The 24,470-nt window shown below is 45.9% G+C and overlaps 1 protein-coding gene across 1 annotated transcript in view; it reads left to right on the top strand.

The window, feature by feature from the left end:
* Positions 1 to 8,710, top strand: part of emc10 (ER membrane protein complex subunit 10) — a 35,170-nt gene extending 26,460 nt beyond the window's left edge. The window contains exon 6 of the mRNA XM_055663420.1: positions 8,174 to 8,710. Within this exon, the coding sequence (XP_055519395.1) occupies positions 8,174 to 8,269 (96 nt within the window). The 3' untranslated portion in view covers positions 8,270 to 8,710. The remainder of the gene's footprint in view (positions 1 to 8,173) is intronic.
* Positions 8,711 to 24,470: the final 15,760 nt, after the last annotated feature.

The following is a 24,470-nucleotide window of genomic DNA, read 5'->3' as shown; positions in this document are numbered from 1 at the left end:
TACTCTCTAGAATTTAGGAGATTGAGAGGGGATCTTATAGAAACTTACAAAATTCTTAAGGGGTTGGACAGGCTAGATGCAGGAAGATTGTTCCCGATGTTGGGGAAGTCCAGGACAAGGGGTCACAGCTTAAGGATAAGGGGGAAATCCTTTAAAACCGAGATGAGAAGAACTTTTTTCACACAGAGAGTGGTGAATCTCTGGAACTCTCTGCCGCAGAGGGTAGTCGAGGCCAGTTCATTGGCTATATTTAAGAGGGAGTTAGATGTGGCCCTTGTCGCTAAAGGGATCAGGGGGTATGGAGAGAAGGCAGGTACGGGATACTGAGTTGGATGATCAGCCATGATTATATTGAATGGCGGTGCAGGCTCGAAGGGCCGAATGGCCTACTCCTGCACCTAATTTCTATGTTTCTATGTTTCTATGTTCAGTTCTGGTGCCCCACTTTATGAAAGGTGAGGGCACTGGAGAGGTTACCTGAACTATTACATTACAATAGGTAGAGCACAGGTGAAGATACAGAGTGCAGAATATAGTTCACAGCATTGTAGTTCCATAGATGAGGATGCTTCCAAGATGAGGTCCAACCCAGGCGAATATTTGGGTGCTAGCCACAGAAGCAGATCTATAACCACGTTACAATCTTAAATCTCTCTGTACACTGTAAATGGCTGAATTGCAAATATGTATTGTCTTTCCGCTGACTGGATAGCACGCAGCAAATGCTTTTTGCTGTACCTCAGTGCACATAACAATAAACTAAACTGAACCATAGATAAGTCTAATGTCCTCAAGGAGTAGTGATGAATCGGACAGCACCCCCAGGTTGTGGAACGATCGGTCAGAAGCCCAATAAGGTTTAAGTTCTTGTAGAGATCTTGGCAAATTCATCAGCCCCTTTTACAGAGGCGAGTTTGATATTTGGAAAGACAAGGAACTGCTGTAATCTTGGGCAAAACACAAAGTACTGGAATAACTCAATGAGTCGGGTAGCATCTGTGGAGGGAATGGACAGGCATTTCGAGCTGGGACCATTTCTTATGAAGAAGGGTCCTGACCCGAAACGTCACCTATCTATTCCCCCCACAGATGCTGTCTGACCTGCTGTGTTACTTCAGCATTTTTGTGTTTTGTTCCAGTTTTGTATTTGTGTTTTTAATCAGACTGATTTTTCTTTTGATTTATTTTTTTTGGAAATTAATGATTTCACCATTCTGAGAATGCTGAGTTGTGTTGTCTGTTAAATGTGATGGGTAACCTTCTTGCCTGTCTTCATATCTTAAGGTGAAGGTTACCGTACGCTGCAGTAATGGCCTGCTGGTTGAATATCAAAAGGCTGGGGAAAATGTGTTTATGTTTAATTCACACAACACTGTGGATTCCTGGCTTTGCTTACCCTGGTAGAGCAGAGCAAGAGTTCTTACCAAACCTATTCCCAGGAGAATCTTTACAGCACACTCAAGACTGCGAGCTGCTGAATATCTGATTTTTTTTTTGTTTCATTTTTCTTTTGCCGAATATCTTTTGAATTAAAATATTTCCATCCCGATGGAAGGAAGCCATTTGCCTAACGAAAAAAAGTTGCAGATATTTAATGACAGCCCTGTGTAGCTCTGAGCTGAAGGTTCCAAGTTGGGACACTTGCCTCTGCTGACTTAATGAATCTTGGCAGACGTGGCATTTGGAAATGCTACAACTGGCCTCATTGCCTTTGGGGTAAGGGCGTGATGAAATGAGCAATCCCACTGCCGATTCCTACACAACATATTTAGCCTTCCTTCTGGGCTGCAAAGAGTCTTGTCGGCACGCGATGCAGCAAGCAGTTTTCTAACCAGGCTGGTAGAGGGCAGTGGCCCTTGTGGAACTGGGCACCTTCAGCAAGTATTGATGCCATCAGCAGATGAAAAGGCAAGAATAACAGCAAAAAGACCAACCTGATCTCCCGGTTGCCAGACACTTTACATAGAAACATAGAAATTAGGTGCAGGAGTAGGCCATTCGGCCCTTCGAGCCTGCACCGCCATTCAATATAATCATGGCTGATCATCCAACTCAGTATCCTGTACCTGCCTTCTCTCCATACCCCCTGATCCCTTTAGCCACAAGGGCCACATCTAACTCCCTCTTAAATATAGCCAATGAACTGTCCTCAACTACCCTCTGTGGCAGAGAGTTCCAGAGATTCACCACTCTCCTTCTCCTTCCCATTCCTATACCGACCGTTCTACCCGCGATCTCTTCCATTGTCAGAGTGAGACTAAACGCAAATTGTTGGAACAGCACCTCATATTTCACTTGGGCAGCTTACAGCCCAGTGGAATGAATATTGATTTCTCTCACTTCAGGTAGCCCTGGCAGTCCCACTCTCTCTCATCCCTCCCCCACCCAAGTCACACCAGCTTCTCGTTTTCACCCTACAAACAGCCAAAAATGGCCTGTTTCCTTTACTATCGTTACGATTTGCATATCTTTCATGTGGTGAATCTCTGGAACTCTCTGCCGCAGAGGGTAGTTGAGGCCAGTTCATTGGCTATATTTAAGAGGGAGTTAGATGTGGCCCTTGTGGCTAAGGGGATCATGGGGTATGGAGAGAAGGCAGGTACGGGATACTGAGTTGGATGATCAGCCATGATCATATTGAATGGCGGTGCAGGCTCGAAGGGCCAAATGGCCTACTCCTGCACCTAATTTCTATGATTTTCTATGTTTCTATCCATTGTTCTTTATGTCTCCACATCACTGTCTGTATCTCTCGTTTCCCTTATTCCTAACCAGTCTGAAGAAGGGTCTCGACCCGAAACGTCACCCATTCCTGCTCTCCAGAGATGCTGCCTGACCCGCTGTGTTACTCCAGTTTTTTGTGTCTATCTTTGGTTGAAACCAGCACCTGCAGTTCCTTCTTCCACGTCAAACATAAGTGGTCAGCCCGACATCTAGCGGCATGCAGCGATGCTACAGTACAGGGTGATCTGGGGGCTGACATTGCCAGAAGGACAAGAGCTTCATTATTCTACTGAGGAAATGCATGGATGACTAGGTTCAGAAACCTTTAAAATATAATTATTTTGAAATTTAATGTTTTTCGAAGGAAAAAAAGATGTCAAGATGTATGTGTTTAAAATCATTGATTTTCTTTGCACTTGCATAAATAACCCTTAGTTACAGAGAGGGTAAATCGTCCGGGCATGTTTATTGAGCAAGAAAGCAAGAATTTGAAATTATGCCGCACCTTTTATGTTCTTGGGGAATCCCAAAACAATTGGACTGTTTGTTATCTTTGAAGTCGGTTTATTTGGTGTACATCACTAATGTGGGCAAATTACAACCAAAATGGTCCCACATACATTTTCAAAAAGTCAGAGTGATACAGTGTGTAAGCAGGCCCTTCGGCCCAACTTGCCAACATTGTCCCAGCTACACTCGTCCCACCTGCCCGCGTTTGGTCCATATCCTTCCAAACCTGTCCTATCCATGTACCAGTCTAACTGCTTCTTAAACGTTGGGGTAGTTAGTCCCTGCCTCTGGCAGCTCGTTCCATACACTCACCACCCTTTTGTGTGAAAAAGTTACCCATCAGATTCCAATTAAATCTTTTCCCCTTCACCTTGAACTTATGTCCTGTGGTCCTCGATTCCCCTCCTCCGGGCAAGAGACGGTGCATCTAACGAGGGGATTCTGTTGTGTTATACTCTCTAGGGCACTGGAAGCTTAAGAGGGACACAACTGGAAACTTGCAAAATTCTTAAATCAGTTCTCAATATTAGGCCCATGCAGGAACAGGCACCTTGCTTTACGTGAAGTGAAAAGCAAGGGGTCACAATTCACAAATGTTTAAATTAAACCGATAGAGGACTACACACAGTCAGTAGTCATTTTGTGCGCGTTCTTCCAAAAAGGGTAGTGCGTAAATCAGACTTTGCTATTAGATGAACAAGAGCGTTATTTGATAAAATTGTCCAGGTGTCTGTATATAGAACGGTACAGCACAGGAATAGGCCCATCGGCCCTCAATGTCTGTGTCGAACATTATGCCAAGCTAAACTAATCTCCTCTGTCTGTATGTGACCTATACCCCTCCATATCCATGTTTGCTCATATGTTAGTCACTCAGTGCAGGCAGCATCTCTGGATAGAAGGAATGGGTGACGTTTCGGGTCACCATTGTCGAACTGCGGGAATCGGGTATTTGAACAGCAGGGAGTTGATTCAAAAATAACTTCCTGAAAGCAATTGGAGTTGTGTAGACGTTTATAAATTAAAATACTTCTGATGTTTAACCTTGTGGTGATCCATCTCAAGCCTTGAACCATATTCCTTAGAAATCCGAACTGAGTCTGTCTCTTTTTCATATCATGATGTGCTTTTACATTTCTGGATCTTTGTCCTGACAGAGTGATGTTCAGAATTGACTCCATTGCACAGTCAGAGGTGGGAAGAAAGAACATTTGGTATCACAAGAGATTTGTTAACTTGTTGGATTACTGTCAGGCTGACTTCGACCTGTTGACACGAACATCATTTCAGTTAAAAATGTGGAACTAGGCCCGAGCTGCCTTTGTCAGGTGTATTATTAAATCTGAGATCAGAGGCTGCCGTGTTAGACGTCTGGTCTGTACTTGGAGAACTCTGCTGTAATTGAGTGTTCCCACTAACTACTCTGCCTCTTGTTCGAAATGCATGGAAGATATGGATATCAGATGACCATAGGAGACCTCTCACAAACACACGGCCTGTATGGTTGTGAGAGGTCTCCAAAGAGTCGTAGCGTCTTTCTGGTTGCCGCTGGATTTTCAACATGTTGAAAATTTCGGCGCCCTATGATGGGCTCACCAGGTTCTGGACTTAGCTCGATTGTCTCCACGTGTGATCAATAAACACCTGGGTACTGTCCATGCAGACTCACCTGCAACCTTGGTGTGGGGTGACTGATCACTAACTGATCTTGAGATGGTGAGATTTGGGACGGGCTGACTTGGATAGGATTCTGGGGATTATGTCTCTGTAATTTAAAAATAACCTCATGAAATGCTGCATATTGAGGAAAGCCACACAAACTGCTGGTTTTCTCCGGGTGATCCGGTTTCCTCCCACATTCCAAAGCTTGCAGGTTTGAAGGTTAATTGGGTTCTGTAAATTATAGAATACTGATGATCATTGGTCAGCGCGGACTCAGTGGGCCTGGTGGACCTGATTCCACGCTGTATTGCTAAACTAAACCAGAAGTTTGTGTACAGTTTTGGTCTCCTAATCTGAGGAAAGACATTCTTGCCATAGAGGGAGTACAGAGAAGGTTCACCAGACTGATTCCTGGGATGTCTTTCATATGAAGAAAGACTGGATAGACTCGGCTTGTACCCGCTAGAATTTAGAAGTTTGAGGGGGGATCTTATAGAAACTTACAAAATTCTTAAGGGGTTGGACAGGCTAGATGCAGGAAGATTGTTCCCGATGTTGGGGAAGTCCAGGACAAGAGGTCACAGCACACAGTTTAAGGATAACATAGAAAATAGGTGCAGGAGTAGGCCATTTGGCCCTAAAGGGGAAATCTTTTAGGACCGAGATGAGAAAAACATTTTTCACACAGAGTGGTGAATCTCTGGAATTCTCTTCCACAGAAGGTAGTTGAGGCCACACAGTTCATTGGCTATATTTAAGAGGGAGTTAGATGTGGCCCTTGTGGCTAAAGGGATCAGGGGGTATGGAGAGAAGGCAGGGACGGGATATTGAGGTGGATGATCAGCCATGATCATATTGAATGGCGAATGGTGCAGGCTTGAAGGGCCGAATGGCCTCTACTCCTGCACCTATTGTCTATGTTTTTAAATCTCACTATCCTCCCTGTTCCTTCGCCACTGTGGGGCCAAACTCTGCCCGAATTTACAAGTTTGCAGATGACGCCATTGATGCTGACCATGACATGGAGGCAACCTCCGTTTCCTGATGTCAATAACCAGTTCCTGCATCTGGCTGACATTGAGGGTGAAGCGTGTGGAGAGGTGTGGGACTAGCTCGCTTAAGCAACTTTGTTAGCATGGGCGAGTCGGGCTGAAGGGCCTGTTTCGTTGATACTCAACTCTGTGAATCTATGCCTCACAGTAGGTCAACTGATTGCTGTTGTGTTTGTGCACACAATCGCAACCCTGCATTTACTGGAAAACTTTAACGTTGCAATGTTGCATGTATTAATATTAAGTGTTCTTTAGTGTATCCTCTTGCAAACTCCTGGTGATGGTGTCAATGTTACAGGTTAACACTGATTGTAGTTCAATGGGGAAAGCGTGCAACAAGAGGGGCATCAGATGGCTGCTTGTAATAATGAATTGTCTGAAGGGCTTTTGTCATTAGGCTGCTTTTATCAAAGGCAAAAGCCTCTCCAGAAGCTCTGACGTGAAATCTTTCTCCTGTAGTACTGTTAATGAGCCTGACTGACATTGAATTGAATTATATATCCTACTGACGCTTGAAACATCCTCTTTGGGTCATTGACTATGTCGTTCCTGATATTAAAACAACCCAGCTGATTACCATTGTCAACCTCTGTAATATATTCAACTCATAGCATTGATGATGTTGTCGGTACTTGTAATGAGCTGAGTAAGAAGGGTTTCTGGTGGTGTGGATGCCTCGAAGTTACCAGTGGAAGCTCAACTAATTGTTGAATACACCATTGAATGCTGTAGTTTAACTTAGAGATACAGTGCGGAAACAGGCCCTTCGGCCCACTGAGTCCGTGCCGACCAGCGATCCCCGCACACTAACACAATCCTACACAGTAGGGACAATGTACAATTTTACCAAGCCAATTAGCTTACAAACGTGCACGTCTCTGGAGCGTGGGCGTCCTGAGAAAACCCACGCAGGCCACGGGGTAGAAGATACAAACTCCGTACAGACAGCACCCTTAGTCAGGATCGAACCCGGGTTTCTGGCGCTGTGAGGCAGCAACTCTACCACTGCGCCACGGTAGTGATTTTCTCAGACCAGGGACCCATGCTTTAGTTAGTTTTATGGTTGCTCATCGTGACTCTGGAGGAAGGAAACGAGAAGAATGTTATCCAGGATTCTTGCTACAGATATCCATGTAATCATTCTTTACAGCGTGCATAGTCGACACAGTTAAAGTTGGTGTCTGTTGTGACTGTCTCTGGAGAACGCTCAGGCCCTTGGTATCTGTGGAGAAGGGAAGATGCCAAAGGACATAAGTAACTCTGCGGGTGCAGCAGCATCTATGGAGTGAAGGAAATAGGCAACGTTTCGGGCCGAAACCCTTCCGGGTTTCGGCCCGAAACGTTGCCTATTTCCAGAAGAGTTTCGGCCCGATACGATGCTGGTTCATTATGATGATGGACACAAAATGCTGGAGTAACTCAGCGGGTCAGGCAGCATCTGTGGAGAACATGGATAGGTGACGTTTCACAGAGTGCTGGAGTAACTCAGCGGGTCAGGCAGCATCTGTGGAGAACATGGATAGGTGACGTTTCACAGAGTGCTGGAGTAACTCAGCGGGTCAGGCAGCATCTGTGGAGAACATGGATAGGTGACGTTTCACAGAGTGCTGGAGTAACTCAGCGGGTCAGGCAGCATCTGTGGAGAACATGGATAGGTGACGTTTCACAGAGTGCTGGAGTAACTCGGCGGGTGCAGCAGCATCTATGGAGTGAAGGAAATAGGCAACGTTTCGGGGCGAAACCCTTCCGGGTTTCGGCCCGAAACGTTGCCTATTTCCAGAAGAGTTTCGGCCCGATACGATGCTGGTTCATTATGATGATAGACACAAAATGCTGGAGTAACTCAGCGGGTCAGGCAGCATCTGTGGAGAACACGGATACCGTACTGCAAATATGAGACAAGGTGTATTTACAACAAGTGGCGATCTATCCGTGTTCTCCACAGATGCTGCCTGACCCGCTGAGTTATTCCAGCACTCTGTGTCTTCCTTTATCAGTGGCAGGGATGACAGGGTTGCTTTTTGTAGATGCTAACTCTCCCACCATGGTTTTAAACCAATTCCTCAACTTGGCTTTATAAAATGAGTGTCATTGTGCACTGGATACAAGAACAATGCTCTATCACAGCCTTGTGGTCGCTCACTGATCTATCCCTCTTTGTCGCTGTTGCTGCAGAGTTTGGTGAGTCTGAGGTTGACCTGCTTTTCCTGCCTTTCCTTTCACAGTGGATGTACATCGTTCCCATCGTGATTTTCCTGATGATGTCGGGCGCACAGGACCCTAACGGGGGCAGCGGTGGCTCTGGTGGAGGTGGGAGGTGATGTACGTGGCCACCAGGATGCGTCCCAAGACCGAGGCATTCCCAATCGATCGTCACTCCTTGTAAATACATCTTGTCTCATATTTGGTGGAGAAAGATAGCAGGACGCACACACTTGCCATCTGGGAAAAGTGAAGTATGAATCGTAGAGGTATAACACTGTTGATTGGAAAATAAAGTACATTACTGTTTGTTAGTGATCCTTCATTGCACAACTCCTTTCCAGCCACTAGTTGCCACCAATGCACTGTAGTTTAACAAGGTCGGTGAACATTAACGGGTTCAAGGTGAGCTTGTGCCCTCACTTGTGTTGGTTCTTGCATATGAAGCCTAAACTCCTCAGTGTTTTGCACTGTTTATGCATTACCTGTAGTAACAGGTGTCTGAACAAACTTGCCCCAAGTGTATGGTGTTCTGTGACAATAAATGGAAATTACTGAGAGCCTGTGATAGTTGTACATTTATTCTGTCATGTCTCCAATACATTAGTCTGTGATCTTGTTCACAACTGTTAACGAGCAGTGCATGGTAATTAGGGTCAGCTTTAAGGAGAGAGACAAAGATTTGATCGGAGCTTGAGGGGCAATGTTTTCTCACGAAAGGTGGTCGATATTTTAAACGAACTGCCGGAGGAAGCAGTTGATGCAGGTATGATAGCAGCATTTGGATGGGTACATGGATATGAAAGGTTTAGAGGGATGCAGGTCAAATGTGGGCAAGTGGTGCATCTTGGTCAGCATGGCTGGGTCGGGCCGAAGGGCCTGTTTTTGCCCTGTGTGACTGGCTCCAGTTACCTTGGAGTTATGAATGAACAAGCTGGTTAACAGAATAGGACTGAAACCGTCCAAGACTTTCTCAAGAACATCTTCACATTAGATACCAGCGCTGGAGTGGCCGTGGGTTGCAATAGGAAGGGGAGAAATCGGGTCAAATATTCCCAGCTGTGACTGGTGAAAGCGAGTGCATATGGATGTACGCATCGCTGAAGCCCTGGTGTTTACAATGCAAGAGTCAAGTGTTTAACACATCTGAGCTGTTTGCCAAGCATACCTTTCTACTGTAGTAAACCTAAACATGTCCACGGAAAACTCTTACATGCTTGCATCTTTACAGGCACATTAACATAAACCATACTGCTCTGCAATGCAGCACCTGAAGGTGCAAAGGGGACGGATTTAATAGTAAGTTTCGAAATAGAATTGGCGATATTTTGGAAGAGATTAAAAAATGTGCAAAGCTACAGGGAAACAGTTGAGGTGTGATCCAAAAGGACTCTAGTGTGGCACAATTCCCCGAATTCTGGAGACGGGGTCCAACATGAGGCTGGGTTTATATTACACTGCTGTAATGATGGTGTTGGTGCGCGAAGGAGGGTGGATTTGCACTCTCCCAAACTTGGTTAAGAAGGTTTGGGCATCTGTTCAGATGCACATTTGCTCAGGATATGATTGAGATTAACTGTGATCTTGGTGCATAGCCTTTTGACACCCAGTGTCTAAAGTTACACGGAATAGCTGCATGAGTCGAATGTTAGAGGACAGCTGGTGGGTCTGGCACTGGGCCTTGGATGTATCTTGCTGGCTGGGGAGAAGGTGCATGGAATACACTTCCGACAAAGCTCGGAGCCATTGACCCCATAGAGAAAAAGAGTATGTTTTAAATCAGTTCACTTTATTGTCACGTGTACCGAGGTACAGTGAAAAGCTTTTGTTGCGTGCTAACAAGTCAGCGGAAAGCCAGTACATAATTACAATCGAGCCATTACAGTGTATAGATGCATGGTAAGGGAATAACGTTTAGTGCAAGGTTAAGACAGCAAAGTTCACAAGTTATAGGAGTGGAATTAGGCCATTCGGCCCATCAAGGATAGCCTAGTTCAGCACTGCTCTCTAGTTGTGGGGTGATTCACTTGGTGAAGGATTGGGGTTAAGATTCAGAGGTGGGTTGTGTACAGGTTCTTGTGCTGGTAAATGAGACATTTAAAAAGCAAATAGTATGTAAGCCATTGTTACAGGAAACTTTTTAATATTGAAGAAGTCTTCATGCAATTGTGTCAGGTCTGGAGTATATCGTGCACCTTTTTAAAAAGATACATATCATAGGAGCAGAATTAGGCCATTTTGGCCCTTCTACTCCACCATTTAACCATGGCTGATCTATCTCTGATATAGACCTCTGATCTATAATCTCTAGCTTCTTCAACGTATTCCACCTACAGACAAGCCTCTGAGGTCCCTCTTAAATCTCTCCCCTTTCACCTTAAGTCTGTGCCCTCTAGTTTCAAAATCCTTTACCCTGGGGTAGTGTAGTGTATGTCGGTTGCTGGTGGGAGTAGGCTGAAAGGCCTGTTCCCACGCTGTATCTCTACACTACACTAAACTAAACTAAACCCACGGGGGCCACACTGGCGGCACTCAAGGTCAGGATCGAACCCGGGTCCCTGGCACTGAGAGGCTGTTAGAAACATAGAAACATAGAAATTAGGTGCAGGAGTAGGCCATTCGGCCCTTCGAGCCTGCACCGCCATTCAATATGATCATGGCTGATCATCCAACTCAGTATCCCGTACCTGCCTTCTCTCCATACCCCCTGATCCCCTTAGCCACAAGGGCCACATCTAACTCCCTCTTAAATATAGCCAATGAACTGGCCTCGACTACCCTCTGTGGCAAGAGTTCCAGAGATTCACCACTCTCTGTGTGAAAAAAGTTCTTCTCATCTCGGTTTTAAAGGATTTCCCCTTTACAGCTGTGACCCCTTGTCCTGGACTTCCCCAACATCGGGAACAATCTTCCTGCATCTAGCCTGTCCAACCCCTTAAGAATTTTGTAAGTTTCTATAAGATCCCCTCTCAATCTTCTAAATTCTAGAGAGTATAAACCGAGTCTATCCAGTCTTTCTTCATAAGACAGTCCTGACATCCCATCTTCATAAGACAGTCCTGACATCCCATCTTCATAAGACAGTCCTGACATCCCTGTTGCTCTACCAACTGGGCCACTGTGCCACTCTCCCTTCATGGCTCGACTGAATGACATCTCTAGTGATGAGCCCGTACAGCTCTCCTGCACGTCAGGGCCCCATCGCTGATTGCGATCGCTTCCTTCCTCAGTTAGCTGAGTAATTTTCTTGGAGTGAGCTGAATGAAATGGAGACATATAATCCTTCATCCCAGTCTGTGAATTGTGGGTTTTGCCTGGTTAGTTCACTGTTTAAGTTTAATTAATTAACACCAAAACCAACGGCGATGACAATGTCACATTTTTATTCCCAGGCTCAAGTGATCAGGGATTTCCATTGTCAATTAGGCTCAATATCTAGCCTGTGAATTGCTATTCTATCTTACAAAAGTGCACAGTATAGCTTCCATATTTCACCCAATATTACAAAGATTCCTATCTTCCTTTCAATTGGGCAGGTGTGTTTCTAATGCTAATAGATAACTGTGTTATGTTAATGATACAATTTGCATATAGATACCAAATGTAATTTTTCTTCCTTTTCCCTGCTATTTGGAACCAGGGGTTCTGTACTTCCAAAGGACATTTAGACAGAAAAAGCTGGAGTAACTCAGCAGATCAGGCAGCATCTCTGGAGAGAGACTGGTCTGAAGAAGGGTGTTGACTCGAAACGTCACCTATTCCTTCTCTCCAGAGATGCTGCCTGACCCACTGGCTTACTCCAGCTTTTTGTGTCTACCTTCGGTTTAAACCAGCGTCTGCAGTTCCTTCCTACACTACAAACCAAGTTATCTGTCTGAAGAAGGGTCCCAACCCTGATGGGCCGAACGGCCTAATTCTACTGAAGAAGGGTTTCGGCCCGAAACGTTGCCTATTTCCTTCGCTCCATAGATGCTGCTGCACCCGCTGAGTTTCTCCAGCTTTTTTGTGTGTCCTAATTCTACTCCTATTCCTTGTGACTAACCTGAAACGTTGCCTATCCACGTCCTCCAGAGATGCTGCCTGACCCGTTGAGTTACTCCTGCTCTTTGTGTCTACCTTGTTTAAAGCAGGTCCTGCAGTTCCTCCTCACACATTTAGACAGATAAAATATGGATAAGAACAGTTTCAAGGGATATCAACCGAATGCAGGCAAATGGCCAATATGTCAACGTGGTTGGCATGGACAAGGTGGGCCGAAGGGCCTGCGGTGGGGATGCTATGAAGCAAGGCTGGTGTGTTTATTCCCTGAAAGGGAGGGAGTGCCCGTACAAGTACTGTGCATCCATCATTATGCTTTTCTTATTTATCGTTATAATGGGGTGAGGTGTTCTCTGACAGGTATTATCTTCATGATGAATGGTGTGTTTGATTTACTGAGTGCATTGTGTGTGTTCATCAAACAAATAGAGAATGCTGCTTTCTGCTTATATAAACCAGGTGTTAAGTCAGAGTTTGGTAGAGACAGCAACGAATGGTCTAATCAGTGCCTCCATGCCTCGTCTTATAATGGCAGAGAAGGTGATCGATTAGTCCATCAGTTCCATGGTCACTCCCAGGGGAATGAAGGGGATGAGAGGGGATCTCATTGAAACATAGAAACATAGAAATTAGGTGCAGGAGTAGGCCATTCGGCCCTTCGAGCCTGCACCGCCATTCAATATGATCATGGCTGATCATCCAACTCAGTATCCCGTACCTGCCTTCTCTCCATACCCTCTGATCCACTTGGCCACAAGGGCCACATCTAACTCCCTCTTAAGTATAGCCAATGAACTGGCCTCAACTACCCTCTGTGGCAGAGAGTTCCAGAGATTCACCACTCAAGACTCAAGATTCACCATTTAAGACTGAGGTGAGACATGTAAGATTGTTAAGGGTTTGGACACGCTAGAGGCAGGAAACGTGTTCCCGATGTTGGGGGAGTACAGAACCAGGGGCCACACAGTTTAAGAGTAAAGGGGAGGCCATTTAAGACTGAGGTGAGAAAAAGCTTTTTCACCCAGAGAGTTGTGAATTTGTGGAATTCCCTGCCACAGAGGGCAGTGGAGGCCAAGTCACTGGGTGGATTTAAGAGAGAGTTGGATAGAGCTCCAGGGGCTAGTGGAGTCAAGGGATACGGGGAAAAGGCAGGCACGGGTTATTGATCAGGGACGATCAGCCATGATCGCAATGAATGGCGGTGCTGGCTCGAAGGGCCGAATGGCCTCCTCCTGCACCTATTTTCTATGTTTCATTCAGGAGGAATTCAAACTGAAGGCTGAAATAGAGTGATACAGTGTGTAAGCAGGCCCTTCAGCCCCATACGGGCCTACATGTCCCAGCTACACTAGTCCCACCTGCCAGCATTTGGTCAATATTCCTCCAAACCTGTCTAACTGTTTCTTAAATGTTGCGATGGTCCCTGCCTCAACTACCTCCTCTGGCAGCTTGTTCAAAGGGGACTACATATAAACACTGCTGTAATTTCTACATGGTGAAGCCAAAATGTATAAAAATGGCCTGTTTTAAAATCTGACAATGTGCATTTTAACTACATGTGATTTACAAATCTCAATTTGTGGAATACAGAGGCAAATAAATAAATGATGGGTCTTTGTCCCAAACATTATGGAGGGCACTGTGTCAGCAACTTGATTTGACAGATTATCTTGGTTATTGCGAGTAACATAACTCTTTGGCCTTAAACTGAATTATTTTAAGACTTCAATGCATTCTGCTTATAGCGGAAATTATGTTGCATACTATATTTGCCCTGAAATTTGCTGTAACATCATTAAACGCATTTTTCTAATAGTAATCCCATTATGCAATGCCATTTTTATCCTGCTGCTGTCGTCGTGTTTCAGCAACAGGGCTTCTATATTTAGATCTGCTCTATAAGGTATGTGGGCATGTGCAGTGTGTGTTTATATGGTCATCTGTGTGTGTGTCGGTGTGTGTGGGCGGGTGCTGTGTGTGTGTCAGTGTGGGTGTGTGTGGTCATCTGTGTGTGAGCGGGTGCTGTGTGTGTGTCAGTGTAGGTGTGTGTTTGTATGGTTATCTGTGGGCATGTACTATGTGTGTCAGTGTGTGTGTCAATGTGTGTGTGTAACTCAGCGGGTCAGGCAGCATCTGTGTGAGAACAGTGTGGGTAGGTGTGTTTCACAGAGTGTGTGTGCGGGTCGTGCACTCTGTGGAGAACATGGTGTGGCGTTTCACAGAGTGCTGGAGTAACTCAGCGGGTCAGGCAGCATCTGTGGAGAACATGGATAGGTGACGTTTCACAGAGTGCTGGAGTAACTCAGCGGGTCAGGCAGCATCTGTGGAGAACATGGATAGGTGGCGTTTCACAGAGTGCTGGAGTAATTCAGCGGGTCAGGCAACATCTGTGGAGAACCATCCCCATTGTCTATCCAGACACGAAACGTCACCTGCCCGTGTTCCCCAGAGATGCTGTCTGGCCTGCTGGATTACTCTGTTAAAGAAAAGTTTAAAACACACACACAAAGTTTGGGCAAGGCACTCAAGGCTTTATTTAAGAGTGTCATACACAATGGCCATTGGGAACAATCCAACCAGACTGTTCACTGAACAAAGATTCATGTCATCTTTTGTACAAAACATGTAACAGAATTTACAAAAACCCTTCAGCGCTCACTTGTTATCTGATCGCTGTGACAATGGCTGTAAATCATGTACCTCCAACAAATACCTCTGTGGTTCAGTCATCAAGCATCGCAGTGGTAGCCAAACAGATGTCCCGATACCCATGCAAACTCATTTTACTGATTTTTTAAAAGATGATTGCTATTTGTCCTTTTATATCTTGGGCAGCACGGTGGGCCAGCGGTAGAGTTCCTGCCTCACAGTGCCAGAGACCCGGGTTCCATCCTGGCCACGGGTGCTTCCTGTACGTTCTCCCCGTGACCACGTGGGTTTTCTCCGGGCGCTCCGGTTTCCTCCCACACTCCAAAGACGTGCAGGTTTGTAGGTTAATTGGCTTTCTATAAATCTGAATTAGCCAGAGGATTGGGAAACTTTTATAGATCAACAGAAGGTAACTAAAAAAGGCAATACGGGGAGAAAAGATGAAGGACAAAGGTAAGCTAGCCAAGAATACAAAGGAGGATAGTAAAACGCTTCTTTAGGTATGTGAAGAGAAAAAAAAGTTCGGACATATATGGGTCCCTTGAAGACAGAAACGGGTGAATTTATTATGGGGAACAAGGAAATGGTTCTGCCTTCACTAAGGAAGACACAAACAATCTCCAAGATGTCTGAAGAAGGGTTTCAGAGGGCCTAGGGTGATGGAGGAACTGAAGGAAATTCACATTAGTCAAGAAACAACACCATACACCTCTGCACATCGTCCAGCATGTATGTCCAGCAGGAAAGGGAGTGGAGCACCAATAATCCTGCTGGCGGTCTTCACAATCCTGTCCAGTTGGTGCCGTTCGTAGGCCTTGCAGCTCCCGAACCAGGAAGTGATGCCGTAGGTCAATGTCCTCTCGATTGTCCCCCTATAAAAAGTCCGTTGGTGTGTAGTGGGGAGACCTGCTTTACGTAGTCTTCGGAGAGGGTGTAGTCGCTGCTGGGCTCTCTTGACCAGTGCTGTGGTGTTGGCCGTGGATGTCAGGTCATCTGACAGGTGTAGTCCTAGGAACTTCACGCTGCTGACCCTTTCCACATCAGCTCCATCGATGTGCAGAGGTGTATGGTGTTGTTTCCCCGCCCTCCTGAAGTCAACCACCATCTCCTTAGTTTTTCCCACGTTGAGAATGAGGTTGTGGGGTTTGCACCAACCTGTGAGCAGCTCCACCTCCATCCTGTACGCCGATTTCATCATTGTCACTGATGAGACCCACCACTGTTGTTCTGGTGAAATGGTGTTGGGTAGACTGATGGGACTGAAGACTGATAAATCCCCAGGGCCTGATGGTCTGCATCCCAGGGTACTCAAGGAGGTGGCTCTTGGCATTGTGGACGCATTGGTGATCATTTTCCAATGTTCTATAGATTTTGGATCGGTTCCTGTGGATTGGAGGGTAGCTAATGTTGTCCCACTTTTTAAGAAAGGAGGGAGAGAGAAAACGGAATTGAAGACCCGTTAGCCTGACATCGGTGGTGGGGAAGATGCTGGAGTCAATTATTAAAGATGAAATAGCGGCACATTTGGACAGCAGTAACAGGATCGGTCCAAGTCAGCATCGGCTGAATGGCCTACTCCTGCATTGATTGTCTATTTATCTATGTATAAATTGTCCCTAGTGTGTGTAGGTTAGTGTAAGTGTGTGGGGATTGCTGAAGGGCCTGTGTGCTGTATCTCTAAACCAAACTACAATGAAACTCTAGCACTTTGTGGACTTTCCGCTTATCATGTGCCAGGCTGTGGTGTGTCCTCGCCTCTCCATTCCAACTTTCTTCCCTGACTCCATCCGTCTGCTTAATGTTCATCGTTTGTCCATTCCCTCCACAGATGCTGCCTGACCCGCTGAGTTCATCCAGCACTTTGTGCCTTGCTCAAGATCTTTGTGCCTTGCTTATGCATTGTAACGTGCTGGGATGAAATCAGGCCCAAAACTGGTAGGAAGGAACTGCAGATGCTGGTTAAACGGAAGATAGACACAAAACGCTGGAGTGACTCAGTGGGACAGGCAGCGTCTCTGGAGAGAAGGAACGGGTGACGTTTCGGGTCGAGACCTTTCGTCGGATTGCGAGTTGGGGGAGAAGGGTAATGCCCCTGTCCCACTTAGGAAACCTGAACCGAAACCTCTTGAGACTTTGCGCCCCGCCGAAGGTTTCCGTGAGGTTCCCGGAGGTTTTTGTCAGTCTCCCTACCTGCTTCCACTACCTGCAACTACCTGCAACCTCCGGGAACCGCACGGAAACCTTGGGTGGGGCGCAAAGTCTCCAGAGGTTTCCGTTCAGGTTTCCTAAGTGGGACAGGGTGTGAAAAGGAGACATCTAAGGGGAAGTTGTTCACGCAAGAAGAGGCTGACTGATCTGCTCGGAAGCTGAGGCTGATCATCAGATTAATGAAGTGTGGCTGATGAAAGCAGGTCGCCTCTCCACTTGGTAAGTCAAGTGGCGTGTATGTATTGTGACTTCCAGCGTTGCTAACCATTCCAGTGAGCCTGGAGAACACTGAGCCTTGTCAATTGCTTTATTTCTTCTACAGTTCCAATTTGCCTGGTGATAAATTGCACTTAAACCACTTCTTCTGTGAGGTTCTTAATCAGCCGCCTCAGATTGCTTCTGTTAATGGCCTCAATGCCAGCTGTGTGCTGGGCTGCACACAGGCACCATCCTTCCCCCTGCTCAACATTTGCCTCACCATTGCTGGCTGTGGGTCATGTTCTTGTAACGTCACATTTACCCAAGTTTGGCCCATATCCCTCTAAACATCTCCCATCCCCGCCCCTGTCCAAGTGTATTTTAAATTGAGTTCCAGTACTTGCCTCGACTACCTCCTGTGGCAGCAAGACCCATATGCTCTCCATTCTCTGAGTAAAAACATTGCCCCTCACAGGTCCCTATTAAATGTTTGTCCTCTCACCTTTAACCCATGTCCACTTTCAAGAGAGAGTTAGATAGAGCTCATAATGAAAGTGGAGTCAGGGGATATGGGGAGAAGGCAGGAACGGGGTACTGATTGTGGATGATCACCCATAGAAACATAGAAACATAGACAATAGGTGCAGGAGTAGAGGCCATTCGGCCCTTCGAGCCTGCACCGCCATTCAATATGATCATGGCTGATCATCCAACTCAGTATCCTGTACCTGCCTTCTCTCCATACCCCCTGATCCCTTTAGCCACAAGGGCCACATCTAACTCCCTCTTAAATATAGCCAATGAACTGTGTGGCCTCAACTACCTTCTGTGGCAGAGAATTCCACAGATTCACCACTCTCTGTGTGAAAAATGTTTTTCTCAGCTCGGTCCCAAAAGATTTCCCCCTTATCCTTAAACTGTGTGACCCTTTGTCCTGGACTTCCCCAACATCGGGAACAATCTTTCTGCATCTAGTCTGTCCAACCCCTTAAGAATTCTATAAGTTTCTATAAGATCTCCCCTCAATCTTCTAAATTCTAGCGAGTACAAGCCGAGTCTATCCAGTCTTTCTTCATATGAAAGTCCTGACATCCCAGGAATCAGTCTGGTGAACCTTCTCTGTACTCCCTCTATGGCAAGAATGTATTTCCTCAGATTTGGAGACCAAAACTGTACGCAGAATTTTTCTCATCTCGGTCCTAAAAGATTTCCCCCTTATCCTTAAACTGTGTGACCCCTTGTTCTGGACTTCCCCAACATCGGGAACAATCTTCCTGCATCTAGCCTGTCCAACCCCTTAAGAATTTTGTACGTTTCTGTGTGATCCACGATCACAATGAATGGCGGTGCAGGCTCGAAGGGCCGAATGGCCTACTCCTGCACCTATTGTCTATTGTCCTCTGGTTTTTGAGTGCTCTACTTGCGTAACAGACCCTATAAATTCACCCTCATGGTCTTATGCCCCTCCTGAAGATCACCCTTCAGCTTTAGGTGCTCCAAGGTATAGAGTCCTAGCCTGCCCCAACCTCTCTCCCTATAGCTCAGCCCCTGACCACATCCTCGTAACTCTTCTCTGCAACTTGCCAGCATTTTTTGTTTCAAATGCACAATTATTTGCTGGGGTGCTTGGAATTGTAATCAGGATATTTCACGGCAGCCAAGTCAGCAAAATCCATCGGATGTATGGATGAAATTATCTGTCCTTGGAAAATCTCAATGAAGGACAAAGCATACACTTCAGCACTTCCCCAATTCAAAGAAAAGACTCGTACAGCGTGGAAACAGGACCTTCGGCCCAACTTGCCCACGCCGACCAACATGTCCGATCTACACAGGACCCACCTGCCTGCGTTTGGCTTGTATCCCTCTAAACCTGTCCTATCCATGTACCTGTCCAAATGCTGCTTCCATGTTGTGATACTACCTGCTTCAACAACCCCTTCCGGCAGTTCATTTCATATACCCACCACCGTTTGTGTTTAAAGAATAAAGCTGCCCCCCGGGTTCCTAGTTCATCCAGGACAAGGGGTCACAGCTTAAGGATAAGGGGGAAATCCTTTAAAACCGAGATGAGAAGAACTTTTTTCACACAGAGAGTGGTGAATCTCTGGAACTCTCTGCCACAGAAGGTAGTTGAGGCCACAGTTCATTGGCTATATTTAAGAGGGAGTTAGATGTGGCCCTTGTGGCTAAGGGGATTAGGGGGTATGGAGAGAAGGCAGGTACGGGATACTGAGTTGGATGATCAGCCATGATCATATTGAATGGCGGTGCAGGCTCGAAGGGCCGAATGGCCTCTACTCCTGCACCTAATTTCTATGTTTCTATCCTTCCCCCTTCACCTTAAACCTGTATCCTCAGTGGTCAATAGTTCTATATTTCTGACATGAAACTGCATGGTGGAATTCACTTTGTATATATTACACCAGCAGGCGCCACCAATTTTGGCGCGATTATTCAATGTTCGATTTCCCCTACTCTGGGCAGAAGACTGTGTGTGTCTACCTGATCTATTCCCCTCATGGTTGCCTCTATAAGATCACCCTTTATCAAAGATAAGACGTTTCAGAATACGGAGAGAGTGCAGCCTGACATTCACAATAAATCTCCTCCTCCCCCTTTCTTTCATGTCCATCTTCCATGTTTCAAATGTTGACCTGGTTGTCATTGTTGCTTCCGGCGACAATCAGTGGGAGCCATCACTTGTCGCAAGAGATGATGGTGGTGGCAGAATTAGCTCGGGATAGCTCCAGCCCCGCCACGCCATTCTCCCAGCAGGAGGCTTTAACGCTGTACTCATTAGAGATTATTCCAGGTGCACTTCTGTGAGGAAGATTGCTGCCAGCTTTACGATGCTTAGATGGTTGACTCTGCAGGAGCTGTACGTTGCTGTTTCAGCGAAGAAGGATCATCAGTCAATGCTGCCACCACAGACCTGAGATGAATATGGACGCACACCCCTGAGCTAATTCCACACTCGTAGCTGCTTTAACCTTCACCTTCACTATGTAGCGTTTTTAATTATCGTGGGTTAATTTCATCTCTAATTCAAAGCTGTTTAAACGATTGATGTGGCATAGAATGTCGAATTGTTCTGATATTTAATTCCCCGGCTTCTAAATAGCCTTAATAGCCTCAGCCCTGTTTGTCGTCTGATATTCTCCACGGCTAATGTTTTTAGATCATTTTGATGAAGTACCCTTATTTAAGTGCCCAGACCAGAATCGGTGAAATGAATGAAATAATAGATATTTTAAAAATCTTACTTGCTGCAGATTCCCAGGCCTGGAAATGCAACAACATACACATTAATATATAATTTTCACCTATACAATAAATTAATAACTAATAATCATTGACCATTATTGTGTAAAAACAAATTCCCTCGTGTTACCAAAGACACAGTCTGTAGATCATAGTTGCTGAGGTTAGTGTTGTGCATTGGATCGATTGTAATGATGTATGATTAGCATGTAACAAATGATTTTCACTGTAACTTGGTACACGTGACAATAAGCTGAGCTGAACTGCAGTGTTCAAGATCATGCTGCTGGGAAGAAGCTGTTCTAGAACCCAGAGGACAAAATGCTGGAGTAACTCAGTGGGCCAAGTGGGGAACGTGGACAATTTCAAGTGAGTTTATTGTCATGTGTCCCTGTATAGGACAATGAAATTCTTGCTTTGCTTCAGCACACAGAACATAGTAGGCATTTACTACAAAACAGATCAGTGTGTCCATATACCACAATATAAATATATACACACACATGAATAAATAAACTGATATAAACAGATATTGGGTTATTAATGTTCAGAGTTTTGTCCGAGCCAGGTTTAATAGCCTGATGGCTGTGGGGAAGTAGCTATTCCTGAACCTGGACGTTGCAGTCTTCAGGCTCCTGTACCTTCTACCTGAAGGTAGCAGGGAGATGAGTGTGTGGCCAGGATGGTGTGTGGTCCTTGATGATACTGCCAGCCTTTTTGAGGCCGCGACTGCGATAAATCCCCTCGATGGAAGGAAGGTCAGAGCCGATGATGGACTGGGCAGTGTTTACTACTTTTTGTAGTCTCTTCCTCTCCAGGGCACTCAAATTGCCAAACCAAGCCACGATGCAACCGGTCAGCATGCTCGCTACTGGTCAGTGATGCTCTTGTGTCGACACCCTCCTTCAGTTCTGTTCCAAAATGTCCCCTGTGCATAGACATAAACGCTGGAATAATCAGACAGCATCTCTGGACCTCAGCTAACAATGACCTGATTCGTTTTTCATTGTTACTCTTTTTGCATATCTTCTATACATTTGTTCTATATCTCTCTCTATCCCCGTCTATATCTCTCGTTTCCTTTTACCTTGACCCTCAGTCCAAAGAAAGGCCTCTGCCCAAAACGTCACCTATCCATGTTCTCCACAGATGCTGCCTGACCCGCTGAGTTACTCCAGCACTCTGTGAAACGTCACCTATCCATGTTCTCCACAGATGCTGCCTGACCCACTGAGTTACTCCAGCACTCTGTGAAACGTCACCTATCCATGTTCTCCACAGATGCTGCCTGACCCACTGAGTTACTCCAGCACTCTGTGAAACGTCACCTATCCATGTTCTCCACAGATGCTGCCTGTCCCGCTGAGTTACTCCAGCACTCTGTGAAACGTCACCTATCCATGTTCTCCACAGATGCTGCCTGACCCGCTGAGTTACTCCAGCACTCTGTGAAACGTCACCTATCCATGTTCTCCACAGATGCTGCCTGACCCGCTGAGTTACTCCAGCATTTTGTGTCTATCATCATAATGAACCAGCATCGTATCGGGCCGAAACTCTTCTGGAAATAGGCAACGTTTCGGGCCGAAACCCTTCCGGGTTTCGGCCCGAAACGTTGCCTATTTCCTTCACTCCATAGATGCTGCCTGACCCGCTGAGTTACTCCAGCACTCTGTGAAACGTCACCTATCCATGTCTCCACAGATGCTGCCTGACCCGCTGAGTTACTCCAGCACACTTGACCTTTTTTTCATCGGCAGTTCCTTGTTTCTAAACTATATTGCCGTGATAACTGTATGACCTCTGCAGCTGCTACTAAGAGCCTCACAATCTGCCTGAGACTGCCGTGAATGTTTCAGACTTGATCGTTGCCTGAGGGTGAAATGAGCTTCTAACCAGTGTGTTTGGATTCTGATAAACACAAAAGCTAATTTGTGACATGATTTATGGCTGGATAGGTTTCCTGGAAATCAGAGATTAAAACTAGTCTGGTGCCAAATCTCTGACCCATAGCTCATCACTTCAATCTAAGCAGAATTGGAGAACGCTGGAAACTGCTCCAAATAGGAACTGATTTATAAACTGTTAGGTCTGGCAACTATATTTACTGTACCAATGATTTAAAAAGTAATTATTGTCATGTTACAGCTGTGCCTGGAACTTAATGCAATGACAACAAATTGCTGGAAGAACTCAGCGGGTCAGGCAGCATCTGTGGAGGGAATGGACAAATGATGTTTTGGGTCTGATTTCGTTTAGTTTCGAGATACAGCACAGAAACAGGCCCACACCGACCAGCAACCCCCGCATGCTAACACTATCCTACACACTCTAGGGACAATTTACATTTACACCAAGCCAATTAGCCTACTAATCTGTACGTCTTTGGAGTGTGGGAGGAAACCGGAGCGCCTGGAGAAAACCCACGCAGGTCACTGGGAGAACATGCAAACTCCGTACAGACAGCACCCGGAGGCTAGATCGAACCCGGGTCTCAGGCGCTGAAAGGCAGCAACTCTACTGTAATGGCACCATGTATACAGAGGTACAAGGAAAGCCTTTTTTGTTGCATGCTAACCAGTCAGTGGAAAGACAATGCAAGATTACAATCAAGTCACCCACAGTGTACAGATACAGGATATAGGGAGTAACATTTAGTGTCATATTAAGTCCAGAAAAGACTAATTAACGATAGCCTGAGGGTTTCCAGCGAGGTAAATGGTAACCATATAACAATTACAGCACGGAAACAGGCCACTCGGCCCTTCTAGTCCGTGCCGAACACTTACTCTCCCCTAGTCCCATCTACCTGCACTCAGACCATAACCCTCCATTCCTATCCCGTCCATATACCTATCCAATTTATTTTTAAATTATAAAATCGAACCTGCCTCCACCACTTCCACTGGAAGCTCATTCCACACAGCTACCACTCTCTGAGTAAAGAAATTCCCCCTCATGTTACCCCTAAACTTCTGTCCCTTAATTCTCAAATCAAATAGCTACGGAACGCTCTCTAGTTGGTGTTTGGATGGATCAATTATCTGATCACTGTGAAGAAACTGTCCCTGAATCTGGAGGTGTGTGTGCATTTTCACACTTTTGTACCTCTTGCCGATGGGAGAGGGGAGAAGAGGGAGTGGCCGGGGTGAGACTGGTCCTTGATGATGCTGCTGGCCTTGCCGAGGCAGCGTGAGGTGTAGATGGAGTCAATGGAAGGAAGGTTGGTTTGTGTGTGTGTGTGTGATGGTCAGGGCTGCAGCCACAGCTCTCCATAACTTATAAGTTTTAAGTTTTAAGTTTCAATTTTATTTTATTTTATAACACTTTCCAATTATATAACACTTGCGGTTTTTGTTCCCAAACGGTGCTGTGATGCATAAAGCAGCCATGCCTTCTCTGAGGAGTGAACTCAGGATCTCAGCTTTATGAGCCTGAGATCCTGACTGGACAAGCTAGATGCAGGAAAAATGTTCCCAATGTTGGGGGAGTACAGAACCAGGGGCCACAGTCTTAGAGTAAAGGGGAGGTCATTTAAGACTGAGGTGAGAAAAAGCTTTTTCACCCAGAGAGTTGTGAATTTATGGAATTCCCTGCCACAGAGGGCAGTGGAGGCCAAATCACTAGATGGATTTAAGAGAGAGTTAGATAGAGCTCTAGGGGCTAGTGGAGTCGAGGGATATGGGGAGAAGGCAGGCACGGGTTATTGATAGGGGACGATCAGCCATGATGAAATGAATGGCGGTGCAGGCTCGAAGGGCCGAATGGCCTCCTCCTGCAATTATTTTCTATGTTTCTATGAATGGGTCGGGAACCTTCTCCTGTAACTGGTCCCTCGTGTGTAGGGAGTGGATGAGAAAGTGTGAGCTAGTGTGAACGGGTGATCGATGGTCAGCATCTTCTCGGTGGGCCGAAGGGCCTGTTTCCATGCTGTATCCTTTAACTAAATTAAATGTCATGGTA

The sequence above is a fragment of the Leucoraja erinacea genome, chromosome 37, assembly GCF_028641065.1.
Source record: "Leucoraja erinacea ecotype New England chromosome 37, Leri_hhj_1, whole genome shotgun sequence".
NCBI classification, from domain to species: domain Eukaryota; kingdom Metazoa; phylum Chordata; class Chondrichthyes; order Rajiformes; family Rajidae; genus Leucoraja; species Leucoraja erinaceus.
The sequence above is the reverse complement of the archived record's forward strand: the minus strand, read 5'-3'. Positions and strand labels throughout refer to the sequence as shown.